This window comes from Manacus vitellinus, unplaced genomic scaffold (genome assembly GCF_001715985.3).
Source record: "Manacus vitellinus isolate BGI_N305 unplaced genomic scaffold, ASM171598v3 scaffold_2_pilon, whole genome shotgun sequence".
NCBI lineage: Eukaryota > Metazoa > Chordata > Aves > Passeriformes > Pipridae > Manacus > Manacus vitellinus.
Window position 1 is genome coordinate 37916540 of NW_021940208.1, and position 20423 is coordinate 37936962.

At 35.3% G+C, this 20423-nt stretch overlaps 1 protein-coding gene across 4 annotated transcripts in view; it reads left to right on the plus strand.

The window, feature by feature from the left end:
- Positions 1 to 787: 787 nt before the first annotated feature.
- SCEL (sciellin) overlaps positions 788 to 20423 on the plus strand; it is a 48037-nt gene continuing 28401 nt past the window's right edge. The window contains exons 1-7 of one of the 4 annotated variants that reach the window (XM_029960984.1): positions 788 to 1057; positions 7240 to 7315; positions 11082 to 11199; positions 11821 to 11883; positions 12190 to 12261; positions 17496 to 17564; positions 19290 to 19355. In XM_029960984.1, the coding sequence (XP_029816844.1) occupies positions 7273 to 7315; positions 11082 to 11199; positions 11821 to 11883; positions 12190 to 12261; positions 17496 to 17564; positions 19290 to 19355 (431 nt within the window). In that variant the 5' untranslated portion in view covers positions 788 to 1057; positions 7240 to 7272. The remainder of the gene's footprint in view (positions 1058 to 7239; positions 7316 to 11081; positions 11200 to 11820; positions 11884 to 12189; positions 12262 to 17495; positions 17565 to 19289; positions 19356 to 20423) is intronic. The other 3 variants (XM_018071040.2, XM_029960983.1, XM_018071039.2) reach the window with 3 other exon arrangements.

Consider the following 20423-nt stretch of genomic DNA (forward strand, 5'->3'; position numbering starts at 1 on the left):
ATGAAGAGGTAAAACATCAACAAAAATAAGGACTAATAATAAATTAATTCATGACAGAGTTTGATTTATTTTTGATGTGTTCAAAGAAGTTCCTAACTTTTACAGAAGATAATAGGACTAAAGGTTGCCCAGCATCTTACTAAATGATCTGCCACATATTTCATTACAAAAATTCCCCAAATATAAAAGAAGCATGAGCCTGTACAAGCTACATTAAAACCAGCCTCTGTATCTTAAACAGAAGCATGGAGTTGTATACAGTATTTCTATAAGAAAATTATTGATTCTATACTACTGTATTTACTAATAGTAAGGCAGTTCTTAGCCTACAAACTTATTTGCAGCCATTTTAAAGAGAGAAAAAAATAAGTGAAGGCAAGCTCTTCTCTCCTTTCTGTTTGTTGCTGGCTGTACTGCAGGAGAATGCAAATGTACACAGATAAGAGAGTCTTGCAACAAGATCTGGTGGGAGGGATTTCCCTCCAGATCTTTTTGCCTCTGCCCACGTACTAAAACAGCACAAATACTTTGTGCAGATCAGATTCTAGTGTGTGTTCCCCATGTAACACTTATCCAGAATTTTTCTTTGGTGAAATATAGTGTTCCTTCATGTTCACCTGTGTAAATACCTGAAACCCTGTAGCTGAGAGGCAGCCCTACAGCTCTGCAACGTATATGTGGAAAATCAAAATGACTATAGTATATTTTTCCAAATGGTAATCACTTAGCTTTCTGTTCCAAGGTCTGTTAAAGCAGTTCATTTCGTGAAACCCAGCCCTACTGCACTTGAAAAGCACAGCAAGCACAGAAGCATAACAACTCACCCGTACTTTTAATTGATCTGGTATTTCTACAAGGTGCCACCCTTTTCCACACCTCCTACCTCCTCCTTAAGTGACTCAGCCTCTGAAGGAGAAATCTCTTGAGTTTTCAGACAGCTGGATGGGAAACAACAATTCAGCTCTCTGTCTGCTTTGACTGTGCCTCACTTCCAGCTGTCTCCAGGCTGACTAACCACACTGAGCCACGCTAGGACACTAACTTCTACCATACCTAGGTAAGGATGTTTACTCTTCTGCCTTTATATAACATGTATGGAAAGTCCTACATTTTCAGATGTTCTGTGACTTCCTAATGTCCAGTTCAGGATCCCACTTCAGAGAATCTGATTTTCAAGAAGTGTGGAGAACTTGTCTATGAAAATCCAGGTCTAGAAGTTTTACAGTTTAGGTGTTCAGTTTTCCCAGATCTTTCTGACTTCTCCTGGCTCTACAATCTCAATTACTTCATTATTTACATTATATTGCTAATTGCATTTTATTCTAGTGCAAATTCTCTGATGACAAACTCACTATTCAGACCACTTTTCATGAATAGCTATTTAAATGTCAGTTTTGCTCTTTGGTTAATTTTATTGTTAGTTTATTCTTTCTTTGTAGTTTTTATCTAAAATTAAAGAGTATTTACTCTTTTCTCCTTTACTTGAATTTGCTTGAAGTTTACTATTTTGGCAAAAAACAATTAGCAACAGTTTGCTTTCATTTGCACCTTTGCAAAAGGAATAGCATTCTACTTCAATACAATGACTTATCTATACAATTAGCTGAACCCATGTATAGACAGGATGTGTTCTTCACCAAAAATCTAGGAAAATGAATGACATAGTTGAATAAACAAAATTATTACCTCCTCTTCTACACTCTATTAAAAAAAACCAAACCAAACCACTACATCTAAAACTGATCATACATTTCTAATTTGAAAATACATACAGATTTGTGTTCTGACTTTGCAGCTGATTTTAATGACAGTTCCAAAGCTTCTTTCAAAACAGAATCTCCTCCGCCCACATCTTGAAAAACCAGTTTTGAGAGCTCTTTCAGCTACAAAGATGAATGATTTCTGTCATACATTCATGTGTTCTCTAGTCCTACCTTACCTATTCCAACCTTGCTTGTTTTCTCTTTTACACATATACGTGTTTTTATTTTCTGTGAGAGTTGCTATTAATTCTGTGGCCAAAACTGTAAAGTAAAATAATCATTTAAACCCAATGTATTAATTCCAGAAGTTCACAAATATATTATATGGCTATTGTTCTGATATGTAACTCTTGGGGAAAAAAAAATCAATCTAGGAACATACTTTTATTATTCTTTAATGTCTGTAAAATAAATTTAGTTATTTTTAAATGTAATTTCAGCAAAAAGACAAAAAGACTAACTAATTGCCAAACAAATAGAATCTGTAGGGAAGAAAGTAGAGAATCAGTTATACATATAGACCTGCACCTCACAGAGTGGACGTTTAATGTTATTTGAAGAGATCATATTCTCATCTGAAATAACATGTTTGGATGTATGAAGGATGGCACAGCATTGACTGGCTCTGGTTGTAATGCTGATTTGCAAAACAACCTTTGTTTGGAATCAAGGAACACAAATTCTTACTTGAGTTTAAGTATAGGTAGCCAGATTTGATAGCCCAGTCACCCCACTTTGATATCTGAGAGGGGCAATGATGGATGTAGAGAACAGCAAAATTGGTATTGACTTCCAAAGCAGAAAGATTTTACCTCACACACCTATGGATCCCTATCTAGAAGAACAACTATAACTATGTGTCTCCCCAGTGCCTTAGTTTTAAGGCTTGGAGATCTTCATCCTGTATAAAGTCAGAATTACTTTAATCAGTTGCTTGCTCACACTTACTGTATTCAAGAGAAAGGATGGAGAAAATAAAAAGGTTTGCTGACATGAAAGGTGTTAAGTGAAAGCAAGGAAATACTGTTGTGTGTTTCATAATTGTAATTAAGACCAAATGTGCTTTTTTTTAAAATGTCATATTCTCCCCAGTCATCTCATATAAATGAAAGATAAGCCACGTACTATAGAATTAACATTAAGGGTTCAATGGAAAACAAAGCAAATGGAAAAGTAGAGCTGAAGTAAGTCTTCATTTCTAATGGAATAGGTCTAAAATTTTGAGCTCCACTCAAATAAGCTGAATGTTCAGCTTATTTCAGAACAGAATATTTCTTCAAGAAGATGAAATTTTGGTGGCAAGTTTCATATTTGAGATAAACAAAGAAAAAAGTATATATGTCTATTTTCTTTTCCATATGGCAAATATTAGATACTTTTGAAAAGCTGGAACTTGAAGGACATGTAGCAAACAGTAGTCAGCAAGCTGTGGTCGTGTAAAGCCACATATGTAAGGAGCCTGTTAGTTCCAGTTGGTGTTTCATGTGGACACGCCGAACTCAGTTGTTTCTTTACAGTCCAGGCTGCTTTAGCAATGCAGCACGAGAAGTTGGATGTCAGGAAAATTCTGAAACATTTTTGTTTTAAACTAGTTGTTCAGTTACAACTTTTCGTATTACCCAGTTAATTAATAATACTGGGAAGTTTGACATTTTAGGTATTTGCATTTGGCAAAGCTTTATATGAAAAACCTCAGCATAAAAACAAATGTTTTGACTTTTAAGAGAAGAAGGTGTCCCCCTCACATCCCTCCTTCAACATTTACTATGCTGAATTACTTATTATACAGTATATATGCAGTGCTTCTTGTGTCTAAGCTGTGAAAATAAATATTGTTTATTAAAAAAATGTATACAAACAGAATATTTACAAATAAGGTCTTAATCACTGCCTTAGCTAGAAGACAAAGAACATAGACTAGTTTGTTCCACCTAGTTTGGTCAGATGTGGAAAACATGAATCTTACAGGAGATGCTTGTATCGTTCTTATGTATTTTTTAAATACAGCTATGCATATATGTGAAGCCTCATCAAATAGGAAGCTACAGCCAAGAGCAGAAGGGGGGCAAAAGGGATCTATGAAGGAAGAATGGGCGTGTTCAGACTATCTGAAAACTAGAAGATCTAGCTTTCAGAATTTAAGGCAGGCCTGAGGTATTCTGCTGATCAGTCACTGCAGGAGGTGGAAAGGAGATGTAGAAGTGTGAATATAGATATTTGTGATAAAAATAGGATTAGAGACCTGTGCTGCTTCTGGAATAACTTCCTTCCAAGTTGAAGGGGCATTTGACTTTCCCTGAAGTTATGTCTGAAGTTTTTTCTGAATTTCTTTGGAATTATATTTGGGTTTCTCCAAAAATTGGTGAGGGTCTGAATCCAGGACTGGCATGTCTTAAAACCATTTGGGAACTGCTCACTGGACTGGCTGGGGCAGTTTTAATTTCCTTTAAAGTTTCCTGACGCTGTTTTTAAATTCAAATTACACTGGAGCTGCATTCCTGTTTGTTTTTGTTTTGCATTCCAGCTGAGTTGTTTTGCTTCAGTGGTTGAGATCCTATTAAGAATGCCTGAACTAAATTTACTACTATAGTATACTATAGAAACCTATAACTCCTCTTTCTCACAAAGTTAAAAACTTTTTTTTAAATCTGCCTATGAGCTGAAGATAAAATGTTCACTGACCTGTGTGAACAATGTGACAGTTGCACATCTTTATTAGCTGGAATATTTAAACTAATGTGATCTTAATGTTTTGTCCATTCTCCTTTCCAAATACACAGATACACACACAGAGTTCAAAAAATGCTTTGATGAGCTGTATCCTGCCTCTTTATGCACGAATCTTTTAATTTCTAAGATCCTAAAATTTAAGTCTTACGCTGATGATTCTTGATTGTCTGTGCTACAGACTGAAGTAGCTTTTAATTTGCATTTTAAATTTTAAAGGATCAATCTTTGATATACAACTTGAAAGTTCAGAAGCATGAAGCAAGCCTTGAGGACAATATGGCAGTATTCTGTAGGACTAAAATGCCTAGGTTTAAAATTTCAGAATACCTGGAACATTTTCAGTCCTGACTGTAAAAGGGAGTGTGGCTGGTTTTTATATTCATTTATGCATACTACTTTTGGGTTGGGAGACTAGGTAGCAGTTTATTCTGGATGCTGTACACACGTGCAACAGAAATATTGTTTTGCTCTTAAACCATTAAAAATTAATATAGGACGAGACAAAACATAGTTTTAATTAAATTAAGGGGGATGAAAGAAACACACTTGCTGGACTTTCTTTTGTCTTGCATGGATACAACTAGGAGTTGCAAACCTGTTTTATAGTCACTTTTCATGATCTCAGTGTCATTAATACATTTGTAATAATCTGTAGATTTTAAAGACAAGCCTCAAAATGTATGGATTTTTTACTTTGGCCATAATTTTTATTTCAGAACAAATGCCTGAGGTTTTTTTGTTTATTTCTAACAAAGGTATATGATACTCCTTGTCAGTTCTGTGACAAATTTCAGTTTATATTACAAATATATAGGAAGGAGGGCTACAGTCTAACATGAAGTCTACATAGCAGTTTCCTGTTATTTTCAGTACTAAATATTTAAATTGCAAAATGTGTATTTTAAACAAGATCTTTTAAGTCTTAAAATTATCTCATTTCACTTAATTTTCACAAAAGAAGTCTCCTTTTTTCAAAGTTTTACAGTTCATTTCCCTTAGCAAATGGCTTTAAATGTACTTATTAGAAAATAAATCCAAATTCCTTCTATACAAACTACTACTTCTTCTTGAGGAGAAGAAGTACTAGTTCTCATTGCTTACAAAATATTCTGAAATATCAAATATTATCCCAGGACTGACTGACTGCATCAGATGTACAGCTGTTGCTAAGCTGAGAACATAAAAACATCAGAGACCTCTCTACCATCTTGGGACAGTTCAGGAAAATTTATAGTGAGAATGGTCACTATCTAAAACTCATTCTTTAATAACCTACCTGAACAGTTTCTAGGAAATTCAGTGCATATATGTTTTAAACCTTCTTATATAAGTATTTTTAAAAGATATTTTATAACCAATTGCAAAATAAATATGGCTCACCATAGCCCCGAGCAAATTTTTATTGTGTGGGAATCAGATCCAGCAGTCACATGTTTTCTACATAAACTGTGCCAATGCCTGTTTGATACCAACACCTAAGCTTAAAAAAACAAGAATGTGGGCTGGAGCTTTCCAATCAACATGCCAGAATTTTAAACTCCAATAAATATCTGGAATTTCACAACTACGTAAGATACATGTGAACTTTTATACTCAAATATTATTTGCTTTTGCTAGAATCCCAAATCTTCTTCCCTTCCCATCTGTAAAGAAAGAGCCACAGGCTCCAGTCTCAATCCACTCTATCTTAGGTGTGGGAGCAATACACTTTACATCTGCAGTAAGAAAAACACAATAGCTGTGTCACCCAGAGAAATGGGAACGTTTCTGATTTTTAAGGGCTGCTGCTGTCACAAAAACTGTTTTCTAGTGCTTCTGTAAATCTTAGTAGTCTGACAGTGGAATTGGTTGGCAGCTTTCCATATTACCATTGTTTTCTTGGAAAACACTGCTTTTTGAAAAGGAATACACTTGCTAAAGAGGGTCAGTTTTGGCCACACCTGTAAGTCAGTGTCAGCATTGGGGTTTTTTAACTTAAGGGAGAATTTTTTGTCATTGAAAAGTCATTATGTTCTGCTTGATGCTTTCTCTAGGAAAGCTGGTATTCACAATCCAGTTTCAAAGGAAAACATGAAATCTTTTGAGTGGCTCAACTCCCAAATAATTGGTTGGGTTTTTTGTTGTTGTTGTTGTTGTTGTTGTTTTGTTTTGCTTTTGTTGTTGTTGTTGGTGGTTTTTTTTTTTTTAAATTGGCAGTCTTGGAGGCTCATTTTTTTAACCTGATTTGAGATAAGGGAAGAAGTCAGTGAATGGAAAACTGTTGCAGAGCAGAAGAACTGTCTCTGTCCTGGCCCCTTGCATTAGCTGCTGATCACTGTAGCTGTGAGACCCATCAGCAGGGCTGGGTAAGCCCACCTGTGCTCCAGGTGCCACTCTGAGCCACTGACTAATACTGTTTTCCCATTAAGCTTATCACCTCACCTCATTCTTCATTACTCAGTGTGGCCCTCCGAAGGCTATCACCACACCGTGTGTTCTCAGGGAAGATGCTCCCAAAAAGGGAAAGGAAGGACAGGCACTGTGAAAGGCAGAGGCACAAGGCAGGAGTACACATAGTCATTACTAGGCAGGGAAAAGCCACCACTGTGCCGCAGATTCGGTCTGAGCAGGGCTGCAGCCAACACTAAGCCATTCCACCCTGTCAGACTAAACTTATGCAAGGAGGTGGTCGAAGTGGACAACAAACTTGAGCTGTTTTTGGGGCTGATTCCTAATATCTTCTTTTTTTTGTCGTGTTTCCTTTTAGATTCCTAGAGAAGGACAACATACCACGGAGCAAATGTCAGCTTTCAGTATACAAAAACAGTCTCCAAATCAAAGCGGTAATACCAAGTCTTCTCCATTTTCTGCTCCCAGGGCACTTGGAGGCTGAGGCGTGGCCTTCCTCCTTTCTAAGTATCACCATGCCCATCCCTCAGCTCCCTCACTGGGCACACTGCCACGTTTCAGCAGTGACAGGATGGTTATTAGTCACAGCGCGACCCGCTTCAGATGCCAGACTATTGGTGTTGTGCACAAACTGCTGCTGGCAGGGATTCAGGCCAGAACATCCCACTGAGTAGTGTTGTGTGGTGGAGTGGGGGAGTCAGGTGGTGTGGTGCAAGGTGGTGATTCCCCATGCCAAGGGCTGTGGTTGTTGTGGAAAGCCCACAGGAGCACAGCAGCTGGAAGGGCAGTGGGCAGATTCATTGATCTCAGCACCGTCTCCTTGACTCGCTCAGGGAAAATGAGGAGAAATTGAGGAAAATTAGAACAGGGCAAGGGGAGAGAAAAGCTTTTTAATCATTGTCTGACGGGATTGTTTGTTCCTCTGGAGGGACAAAACTTGAGGAGGGCTGGAGTTTGCTTTCTATGCAGAGAAATGATCAGAGGCAAACTGTAAACATGATGATATTTTCCATTTTCTTGAAACCTAAAAAATACTTCTGAAGACCAAAAGGTTTTGAAATGCATGTGGATCTGGTTTGGGTGGGATGTGCCAGGCCTAAGTACACCAAAATTAGTGCAGCCACGGCAAGGAACTGCTTGGCTCTATTGTGTTGAGGACATAAACCTTTTACTGTCAAATTAAGACAGGGACAAGCTGCATCTGCCTGCACTCACATGACCTGAACAGTTGTATCAGATCTACGTTTAATTTTTTAGTTGAAGCTTGGGAGAAAATTCATTAGACCAGAGATCAGTACTCTTCAGCAAAGCCAGGGCCTCAGGCAGCAGCAAAATGCTTGCAATATTTCTTGACAAGAAAACAGTGTATATCCCTTGGCTACTGCCTTTATAGGAGGTTTCTCAAAATTTCTGCACCAAACAGTTTAAAAAGCCATGATTTCTGTAAAATACAAATGATTTTTTGGGTAGGTGATAACAGCTTTCTTAAACTGCTATTGGAAAAAGGTCAATATGTCACATACATGGTTAATTTTAATAGTTGGATATATACTTAGTACTTCTTGATTATATAGAAATGTTTATGTCATGTTCATGTCATGAAGGTTTTTCTTCAAGATTCTGAGGAGGTTATGGCTGACAGCATAAGAGCACAGATTAAAATGCATTGGAAACAGATCAAAGCATCTTTGGCTAAAACTACTAGAATGAAAAGAATGCTGGAATCATTTCCACCCCTTTAGCTGCCATCAGCTATCCTTACTGTAGAGAAGTTTTCTCTCTGGAATGCATAAACTTGAGCTCACATTTTTCCTATTTTTGAAAAATTAACTTTTTTTTTTTCCCTCCAATACAAATGATTGTACCAAATTAAAAATACCTAAATATTCATGAGAATGGAAACATACACATTTTTAGAGCAAACACACTTCATATGATCTTGTTGGCTAATTAAAACTATCTTCATTCTTGCCAGTGACTATGAGACAATGTTATTGTTTAAACTGGTGAAGGTCCTTCCTCTTTTTGGTTTGCAAGAAGTGTTTATTTTAGCAGATATTCTAATGAACCACTGGAGGTATTCAGACAAACCTGGGATGCCTTCATTTTTTGAAGTCTTTAAAGTCAGATTTTAACAAATCTTTTTAAGAGAAGAACTAGTTCAATTGGCAGTGAACAGGCTAACGCAGAAATCATGAAGTAAGGATAGAATACTTTTTGTTAATCTACCGTGACTGTTGGCACATTCTTAAAAACATCATCTTTGATGTCCCTGGTCATTTGTCAAAGGGCTGCATCTATGCTGCTCGGAAAAAGAAAGCCAAACCTTGTCATCAAGGCCAAGAAACAGAAGCACGTATCGGTGCTATCACAGCTGTGTTTCTCAAACCTTTGCCACTTCTCCAGCAACTCAGTCTTGGGGATAGCAAGTCCAACACAGAACCAGAGAACATCTGCAATTAAGCAAACATGATTGATGAGTCCAAGCCTTTCATTCCTTCTCTGGCCTTCTTTCATTTGGCAGTATGGACATATGTACAGTGAATATAAATAGATAAGAGCAGACGCAGTTTAAGTTACAGTCAGACATACATTTTTAGACTGAATTTTATCTTTGTACTGCAGTGTTTTTCTTTCATGAGAAAAATGTATTTAAAAATTCAATCTTGACAATTGTCACTTAAAATATTTGTTTTGGTGCTTTTTTTGTTATTTCATCTTCCACTCATTGTAGCCATTTGTCATTTTTTAATGTTATCACTACAGCTGAAGTTCTTGTATTAAAAGTAAGAATTACATTTTCTTATAAATCACAGCAGAATGCCAAAACACATCTTTGACAAATGACATATTACTGACTGCATGTATTTTCTGTGGAGCTTGGTATTTCCATACACAATCTTTACAGTCAAATGTCCTTGCTGAACATCAGACAGCGATGTTTCCTGAAATCTGATGGTCTTGCACTCCTTTTGCATGAATGCTCAGAAAGTGAGGAATTAATGTATAAAATCATGAAGGTGTCTAAAGGAAAACCCGAGAAACTCTGTATTTTTCATCATTAATTTTACTGATTATTTGGATGTATTAATAAAGGTTTTGTATATTTAATTTTTTTACTTCTTTTGACTGAAAAACTTGGGGTAAATATTGCAATTAAAAAATGGAATTTCTATTTGGTCTGAACTTCTAGCTTTTCATTTTAAAAGGGCACGTTAAAATATCACGACAATATTTTCTCTCACCTCAAACAGGCTGATCATATGAAACTTAGGTAGGGAATAAAAGAACTGAGAATGCTGGACAGTAGTCATTGCATATTTTTTTCTTGCAAAAAAGGGCCAAAATCCTCATAAAAGGAAACCAAAGGAGATAAACATCAGCTTTCTAATGCAGAGAGGAATCCAAAATTTCCCAAATCAAGTCAGTATCATATTGTTAGTTCTTCAATATACTAAATATTAGCATTGTTGGGCAAAGATATTTTAGGTTGTTTTCATAAGTAAATAAGACTTCTGTGTTCATAAAGCACATGAGTGTGCATGTCTGTCTGTCTCTCCCAATAACCTTTGAAACTGTGCACCAATTTTAGTTATATTTGATGTAAAGATATAGATCTTAAAGGTATCGCTTTTATTAAAGTTCAGTAAAACTAAGGAGCTCATTAGGAAAGAAAGTCTGTTCATTCAGCCATTAAGGAAAAAGCTTCAGAGGGAGTCTGACATTTTGAGAAATGTGAAAATCCACGTATGTCGGGCTGGGTGTAGCTGGAGGACCATGTGGTCAACTCAAGATTAGCTTTCATTCAAAATTTGCATCCTGTCACACATCTGCAAATATAAAACCCATAGACAACACCCCAGGAAATAGGATTCATCAGTTTGACTTTCCTGGGATTACTGTGGTATGCAAATTTCATAATTCCTTTATCAGATCTGTGAAATTTGTTTACATTAAAAATATACAAAACTCCTTCATATTAAGGATGAAACTGATTTAGTTTGGTAAACTGGCTTTGGCAGTCTTTTCAAGGTTGAAGCCACAAACTTATCAGGGAAACAATCTTCACTAAACAGGTGTGATAACTGAAAATTCAATTTGTGTTAAACTTTTACATATTTTAACCTTTGTAATAGTACTCGAGGTTTCCAAAGTTATTCCACATGTTCATTTTCAAGACGTGTTTCTCTGCATTTGCAGATAAGAAGAGCCCCTCTGTTGCAATCAAAAGCAGACAACAGGCTTCTCATGATATTAATAAACGACGGACACTTTTGCAAGATAACAGCTGGATAAAGAAAAGGCCTGAAGAGGAAAGGTAAGAAAAATATGAAATGCATTTGTGCTGCATTTCAGTATACCATGTACATTTTCTTGGAATATCTATTTTTGCATGGATGGTATCAACCAGAATTAGATTAATTAAATAATTCTTATTTATTTATCTTGATGAGGTATTGATTGCCTTTTGAAAGTATTAGTTTGCTGAATATTCATTATGTTTTTCATTGGGACTTTCAACCTCTGAGTATTTAATGAGGTGCCAGGTTTCTGCTCTATGAGAAAAATCCCACATTTCACATATTTAGGTTGTAAGACTATGATTTGACTTTTTACAACCATGAAGATTATAAACCTTGGCAAGTTTTTTTAAGGAGCTTTAGTCAGAGTCAGATTAAGTTTATTCTAATATAAACTAGGACTTGCATTACAGCAGAAAAAACACCCTCATTATAAAGTCCATGAACAGCTTGTAGGAAGAGATAATCCTTACTACAAAATGTCTGAAGTCTTCTACTGCAGAGATCTATAGCTGAGGCAATCACAGTGGTAGTGGACAGCTGTGAAATCTGACCGAAGACAAATCTTTTGCCAAGAAAAAGTTCTCTATTTTTAATACTTCATTTTTAACTAACCATTGTTTCTCTTTCTCTCGAAGTGCTGATGAAAACTATGGAAGGGCTGTGCTTAATCAATACAAATCCCAAGATAGCCTACACAGGTATGGTAGAGTATCTTAACACCTTTCTGATAATATTACCAAAGAAATCTGTCATTATATCCTGTTTATAGCAAGAGCTTGCTTTGTTCAGTTTTAGTCTATACATATTTCCACTGTAAATCCGACTCCAGTGTCAATAATTCTTAAGTTGATCACTGCAATGAATGCAGGGTTGGATCTATTGACACCTGGATGGTCAGAAATCCTGTATGATACTTTAATTTGAGACATAGATATTGGTATTTTTGTGATGAGTTGTTTAATAAACACAATGACAAATGTGACATTTCTAACTTTCTTTTACAGTAGTAGCACAAATGAAAAGGAAGGTCAGACAGCTGTACTTGGACGATACAGATCTGATACCACCTTGGACAGGTATGGCTTTTTTCTGGATGTATTATATTTTGTGATTCGCATACCTGTGAGAGGTCTTAAAAATGAAAGAATGAATGAAATCATGGGGTCTTTAAAAGTTTTGTTATTTATTAATCATCTAATTAAAAAACTTTGTATGATTCTTGCATGAATTTTCAATGAGGCAAATGGAAATGTAATTTGAGAGAAGATTCTTTTGACATCTTGTTCTTCTTTTTTCTGTAACAATTTCTGTGTATTCTTGTCCTTATAACTGTATGTATCTTTCCACAGATGATAACCATTCCTTCCCAATTTTCTGTTTTTCAAACTATAAATCAAAGTCCTGTCTCCAATAGTTAAGCACAACATGGCTAAACCTCTTGTTCTTTGCAAATCCTCTCTGCCACTTCATACCATGATCAGTACAAATATAAGAATCATATGCTTTTCATGTAATTTGAATGTTCTGTTCAGCCCTGACCTCTGTTAAGGTATCACCATGTTAGTGTTTGCAGATTCTTTCTGCATTGCATCTTCAAAATCCATCCCTCCCATTAACATCTGCAATCCAAAACATGCTGATGCTATGAGTACCTGCACATAAACACACACTGTGGAAAACGTGCACTTGTTTGGTTGTTTCTTAGCACCGTGTTATTTTATTTCGTGACCCTTACTACTGCTGTAAGATACAATGCAAAATTGTTAGATAAAATTTACCTTCTCCACATAAGGCTGGAAAAGAATAGGCTAGAAACCTGTGTGGTATCATACCCCTGTCTATTCACCCCAGTGAATCCTGCTGTATTTGTTCATTCATCATGAGGAAGCCATTCTACAACTTCAATTTACATATTGCTCTTCTCTGTATCTTTCATATTTCCATATTAGTCTTTTTGATCTGGGGATCCAGATCCTGATGCACATATTTAAGATCTATGCACACCTTGTACGTACACAGAGGAGTATAACAACGACTTCTGGTTCATTTGCTTTTCCTTTCCTTGTACTAAATAACGTTGAATTTGCTCTTCACTGTTGAGAATTGACTTTTGATTTCATAACATTACCTATATAATTGCAAGATTTCTTTCCTTAGTAATAATAGCTCATTCAGAGATCAATTGCTTTTCTTGGCAGGCATTACTTTGCATCTAAGAAAAGTGAGCATCATCTGCCATTCTAGAAATCTGACATATTAGCAGATGATTTCTGAAAACTTTGCCAATTGGGATTTGTTTTGACTACCATGAATCAATGACATAGTCAAGCAACATCATCTCACTCTTCTTCTTTTCCAGATAATTCATGAACATTGGAAAAGCACAGGTCTTATACAGCTCTCCTTCCACTCTGAAAACTTGCTGTTTATTTCAAATCTTTCCTACTTTTTAAGCAGTTATTTATGCATGGAAAGACCTTCTCTATTACCAATAGGAGATCAGTTTATTTAAGGGCACTTAAAGCAAATTTCTGTGAAGCTTTTTGGAAATTTGAGTAGGATATATCAGCTATGTCACACTTATTCATACGCTCATTGACTTCCAAACAATTTTTAAGGTTTAATTTTCATGCATCAAACTCTGATTACTGATTTAGGAGTCATAGGACAGTTACGGTTTCTACAGTGTCACTGAAGACCATTGTCCTTTTGCACTCTATACCTTTTTGGTTTATGCTGATATATAAAAATGTCTGAATTATTTGAGATTGTAAGGTGTCTTTGTGTTTTCATATACACAAATATCTAACATAAAGGGTTCTTAAAATGTAAGTGATGAGAGAGAATACAAAGAAAGGATTATAGGTGCGAATATACAGTTCTGATAATTAGTGCAGAATATGTCCATAAATGGAGTGAATAATGATGCTTCTATCTTGAAATTATCACAATGAGGAAGCTGCTGTCGTTTATTTCTCCTCAGTCATCAATGGTCTTCCTAAAACTGTGAAATACAGCCATTCCAGGATTAATTTGTGCACACCTATTGCCAGAAGGTAGTTCTGTAAGGGGTGACCACATGTTCTGCAACTCCTCAAACTTGCAGCCTGAGGCATAACAGGGTGTGGTGATGTGTTTTCACTTAGTACCTTTTTTATGGTTGAATTTGGTACTTCTGCTTCCTCTGTGAAGGATGTTCTCCACTTGGTACAGTTCCCTTACTTTCTTATAAATTATTTCTGGCAAGCATAGCCATAGTACAGAAGTCTTCCAAGCTTAGTAGTAACCAGTTTGCAGAACAGCTATATTGTTTATTGCCTCTGTGAAAAAGCAGCATTCTTTTTTTTTTTCTTCAAAAGTAAAAGACAGAGCTGAAAACAGAGCATGTTTCTGGAATGCAGAAAAAAGTTCAAAGGACTGCTCCTAGTAGGCGCTTCTAGAGAAAAATTACATTGATATTGGAGATCTGTTGGATTGGAGAGCAGTTTACAGAATTATGTCATGTTGTCTTTATGGAAAACTATTTTTGCCTAGCTAAAATTCTGTAAAATGGCAGTCTTCTATTCTGCAAGAGTTCTTTATGAGTTACCTGTTTTCAATCTAGATATTAGAACATCTTTTCACAATTCTACTTTGAAACTCTTCTAGCCATGACAGCAATATTACAAAAGAAAAGGCTTTAAAGAATCTGGATGAATATCTCTAGCTAGTTTTCAAAATGACAAAATAATAATTGAAATTTGAATTAAGAAAATCTTTGATGACTATAGGAATAATTTTGAGTTCTTCATTACATGTGTAAATGTGCAAGTAAAAACATATCTAAAAACCATATTAAGTGCAGCCTTTTGCTTCCTGGATACTGCCATATCCACATTCAAAAAGGGAGGTTTTTTATATGAATTTTGCCTAACCCAGTGTTTACAAAATTCAAACATCATTTTCCATATCAAGGACCTGGGAGAGATGTTACAGGTGACTATATGCAATTGCACCATTGACTGCAAGCACAAGAAAACATTGAACACTATTAAATTCTTTTCAGAAATCCAAAGATTGATGACAGTAGATGCACACGTATTGGCATGTAGATTTACACTGCTTCTAACTCAGACAACAATTGCTTTGCACAGATGACAACAGACAGACTTTCTGGATGGATAGAAAAAATTTATTTATCCTTTTATTTCTCTCTCATTATTAGCAGCTAACTAAATATTTGACGAAAGAGGGGAGAAAAAAGTTAGATAGTGACGAAAATTACATTACTATTTTTTCAAGTACTGAATCCTAAGTACATTTATAGGAATTATATCGGAATAGATAGGACTGAAGCAAATGAGACACTTTCATTGTACACTTTATTAATAATGTAATCCTTTGGAATGGTAGAATTTATTAGGAAAGGACTGGAGAGCAACTCAGAAACCACTTTAGTATGTGGTTTGAACCTGCTTTGAATATGTTGAACCTGCTTTGAATATGTTGAACATCATTTCACTTATGTGAAGAAACTACAATAGAACCACAAAAAAAAATTAAAGAAAAAGGTGAGAAAGTATGGAATAGCTTTCGTATGCAGAATATCTGAAGAGACAAAGAGTCCTCATCTTGGAAAAGAGTAATATAGGGAAAGTGAGTGAGGAAGGAGTATTTTCTGTTGCACTGTAAGAATGAGGAGACACTCTATAAATGTTTGTGTCATGATTTAAGAAAAAAATGAAGAAGATAAGAAAGAGAACATTTGTTTTTCTCTTAATGCATGTATTAATCGTGGGAGTCACCACCACAGGATACTGTGGAGGCCAGAAACATAAGTTGGCTCAGAAAAACTTAACATGACCAAATGGACCATTGATCCAGAGATGTCTGTTGGAGACGGCATTCTGGGTGCGAACAGAGAATATTCTTCAACTGCCAATCAGAAGCTGAAAAGTTGTACAAGGAGAAGTTAACACTATACTTACTTTTCTTTAATTTGCCAGATAGAATCTTTACTACATTAAAATGAGGAAATACAAAATTACGTAAAGCAAGGTGCTAAAATTTTGAAAATACACAATGATATGAGAAAGAAATGCTAGTTCGTTGGCTAGTTGGCAATAAGGAGGAACGCTCAGGTTTGCATCCGCAGCAACGCCAGCATGTTTAGTGAGACCTCTAGTGATCTTCCGAGTAACTGTAGCTGCCGTCACAGTCAGAATCTGCCCTGACGCGAGATTGTCATTTGCACAATTAAATTTATGTTTTGCAAAAGGCACAGAGCACATGCTGGTGCAGATCGTTTCCCAGAACCCCTTGGAAGGTTTTGAATTAAATACAACAGTATTCCATCCTGCTTGGCTGAAGGCAGGATACAGAAGGTTTATACATAATGTTAGATTATAGTTCTAGGATTAGTTATTTTGTGTCTCTAGCTTCACTTTATAGATGGGAATAGTAACTAAAATTAAGAAATTTCTATATGTAAATAAGTTGTAGCTCAAGACGTGTTTCAGTTGATTTAACCAAATACTTAAGATAACTCTCTCAACTCAGCATTTGTCATCTATTTCAATGTACATCGCTTTATATTTGAGCGTTTTGGAGTCATCCTGTTCTTACTAAAGGATATTCCACTATGGAAAGAAAGTTGGAATAAAATAACAACTTAATCTGCTTCAACTAGGATAGCTACATGGTGCTTTCTGTGAAAATTCTGAAATGTTTTAGGCAACAATTGTAGAATCCATAATAGGCTTGAAAAATTATGTGTTTTTTTCTTCATGGAAGTTTCATGGCTTAATGATATCAATTTAAACACAAATAATATAACTTCTTTGATAGAAGTTATTCCTGTAGGTCATTACAATGCTTTGCCAGGGATTTTAGACCAGAATATTTTCTTACCACATTGATGTCTAAAATCTGTGAAGAAAACAAGACTGTTGCATATCTCAAGGAATGGTGAGGGAGAGGGAAAGGTGCCAGTTCTGTGTATACTGCTTGACTGAATACTGCTTTCTTTCTAGTATTCTGGTCTAATTCAAAGGAGTTGTAATAAATTGTTAGCAACAGTGAGGCTTAATACAGTATATCTATCATTGTTTGGACATCACCTTTGAAAAGTCTTTTTCAGTGAGCTAGTTAGACTCTTCAGATAATGCACTAAATTTATATAATTTCAGCTTCTGTTCTATACCTATTTTGATACTGGGGAATTTTTAATCTATACACAGGGCAAATTGATACTACATCTTTTAATTTTATTGAAAGTGAGTTTAAAAAATATGAGAGTGTCTATTATCAATAATTTCTGTGTTTCTGACAGAATTCCGACCAGAAGTGATACTGATAAAGTAAATAAGTGCCCAACTCTGAATGATAAGCAAAACAACAGGTATGAGTTTTGGAAACATTATCATCTAAATATTATGTATTATAATTTATCATTTATCATGCATTATCATAACTTTAGAATACATGTACATACCGAGAATATATAGAGAAATTACTTGTATGGAATATGGCCTAATGGTTGGCTTCATTTCATCACCTGACAGCTGGAATGTAGACTCTATATTCAGATTACCACAGACTTTTTATAGCCAATGAGGAGAAAAAGGGTCTTTTGGAGGACAATTCCTCTGGTGTTTCTCAGATATTTTTTTTAGAGTAAGAGGAATTTTCCTTAAAAAAGCCTATTTCTCCACACAGATTAAAAGAGAGACCAGCTCATATTACACATTTGCTCAGCATAGTGATTGTTTAAAAATTGCAATATTTTAAACACAAGAAGAAGAAAGAATCAGAGTGTTTCTAAAAGTGTAGGTATTTTCTAGAGCTCTAGATCTGTCTGCACAAAGTCTACCAAATGCAATACATAGTTCTGAGGGAAGACTACATGAAAAAATTCTAATCAATGTTTTCAGTGGAAAATACCATTGTACATTGCCAGTGGAACACTTGGCTACCAAAACATAAAAAATAACTTTTTGACAGGTTGATTTTTCCAGTAGAAAACTTTTCTTTTGTCAGAATGTCAGTCTTTTTTAAACAAGAGTTTTAATCAAGAATAAGTTAGCACAACATTTTTGACATGTTATTAAAAAAGTTGTTATGATTCAGAGGTTATATTTGTAATATGATTACACAACACCGAAAAAATATTTTCTAAAGAACTTACAGCTATTAACTAACTGAAATTTTTATTAAAGAAAGTCAGAAGATCTCAATCACCATATTTATAAATGCAAAGGGACAAATACATTGCTTTCTGCCTTCATCATCAGCAGAGTTCTATCAGTAATAAGTTACACAGAATATATTTGCTAAAGAGCACAGCAATTCAAAAAGTCATCTTGTGAAGAACTGAGATATTGCTCTGAAGAGCAAATCAATACCTCTGGCATTTAAAGTTCAACAGAGGTCATTCTTTCAAATTATGGTTTTGCACCAGTATGTGGTAAATCATGGTGATGATGACACATGAAGCATCATATAAACTGGATTTTATGTTATTTTGTCTGGAGATGGTTTTTTAACAGACCAACCATGAATTCTGAAGTGGGTCTTAAGTGACATTTCAATTGTATAAATATTTTTTCCTTCCAGAGAGCAATAAAATGATTTGTAAAGCTCTAAAGCTCTATACTTCAATTACTATAATTGACTTGCAGAGAATAAGACAATAACTTTTTGATAAATTTTATGAGAAAAATCACTGTCTTGGATATTATATAGTTTAGGAGTATGAGGAATACCATCTCCTTTACAGGCATATCATAACATTGAGCAGCTTACTTGAACAAGAAACATAAAATTTAAAGTATGAAAAATAAAAATTTTAAATATTGTACTGATTGGAGACTAAAGCATAGGTACAGAAGTCAAGACTTTAAGAAGTCAGAAATTACTTTGGTTACCAAGTAAAAATGCAGCTGTTCTCCAAACATCAGAATCCCTTAGTGTCCCAAATTCTGTATTCTTTGAGGTATTTCCAAAATTTCAGTTGGCATGTAGAAATATAGTTATACGATTTACCATACACAGATTCTGATATTTTTTATCGTTTAAAATGATACCCCTGTTGAAGATTAATGAATTAAGTATATTTCCTTAACAGGCAATCTTGGACTCCTAATGCAGCACTCACAAACACTGCTGCCACTTCTTCAATCAAGAAAAAGAGGTATTCATAGGCACCACTGCTTGGTTGCTAGAGGATATATAGCACCGTATTAAGCCTCAGTAATGTATCACAATTACATAAAAAATCATTACCAGCTTCCTCCTCCAGCCCACTCAAGTTCCTCAGCAAGCTTCAAGAATTAAACTTTTGCACACTCTGGCTTTTTCCTTGGGAGTTAAAATGTTGCTTTTGTAGAGCCAGTTTCGTGAGCCCAGTGGACACGGCACAACTGGTGCCAACTCTTTGCTGCAGCCCCTAACTCAGCTATTTCAGTGTCATAAGCACTTTTAGTGCCTAAATTTAAAGCATTGTAGCTCATTCTAATTGTGAAATCTCTGATGCCAAACTTCACCCTGTGCTGTTGCAGTAAATATGAACCACAGAGTTCCCTAAATGATATACAGCCACCTTTAAAAATCTGGATTTCAGATAGTATTTTCTGGGGAAGAATAAAAACAGGGTGTAGAACAAAGTAAATTTTTAATTTAAAATACACTGCTGGTGATAGCCATATTTTTCTGCATCCTTCTCAGCTGTAAATTCTGTTAATTTGTGATTTTTTTCATATTTCATGCATAAAAATGTGATCATTAGAATTATGAATGTAGAAATTAAAATGTGATTGTTTCTATATTAATAGTCCTGCTTATTTGGTGGAAGTTTAAGGTGTTTTCAGTCCAGTAGTTCTCTTCAGGCTCTTTGAAGATACAGAAGGCCACCAATGAATTGAACTGTTCCTGTTGCAATTGTTTTTTCCTCACAGACAATTCCTGGATTGATATTTAGAGGGGGAAAAAAGGAAAAAAAGGAACAGCTTGTTCTGTTTATGTAACCTGTAATAGTCTGAATTTGTTCCTTGGGTTGATACTTTACACCCTTTCCTTTGTGCTCTTTATCTGATTGTCCTTTCCAAGAATGATCCATTTATTTGTACCATTCAGACTGCAGAAAAGATTGACTAGAGTCACAGAATACATTTTTTACAACAATAATTAAAATTAGTGTATTATTTCCTATTCCATTCTGTTGTACGTAAAAAAATGGTCTAAAAAGTGTATACATGCAGTG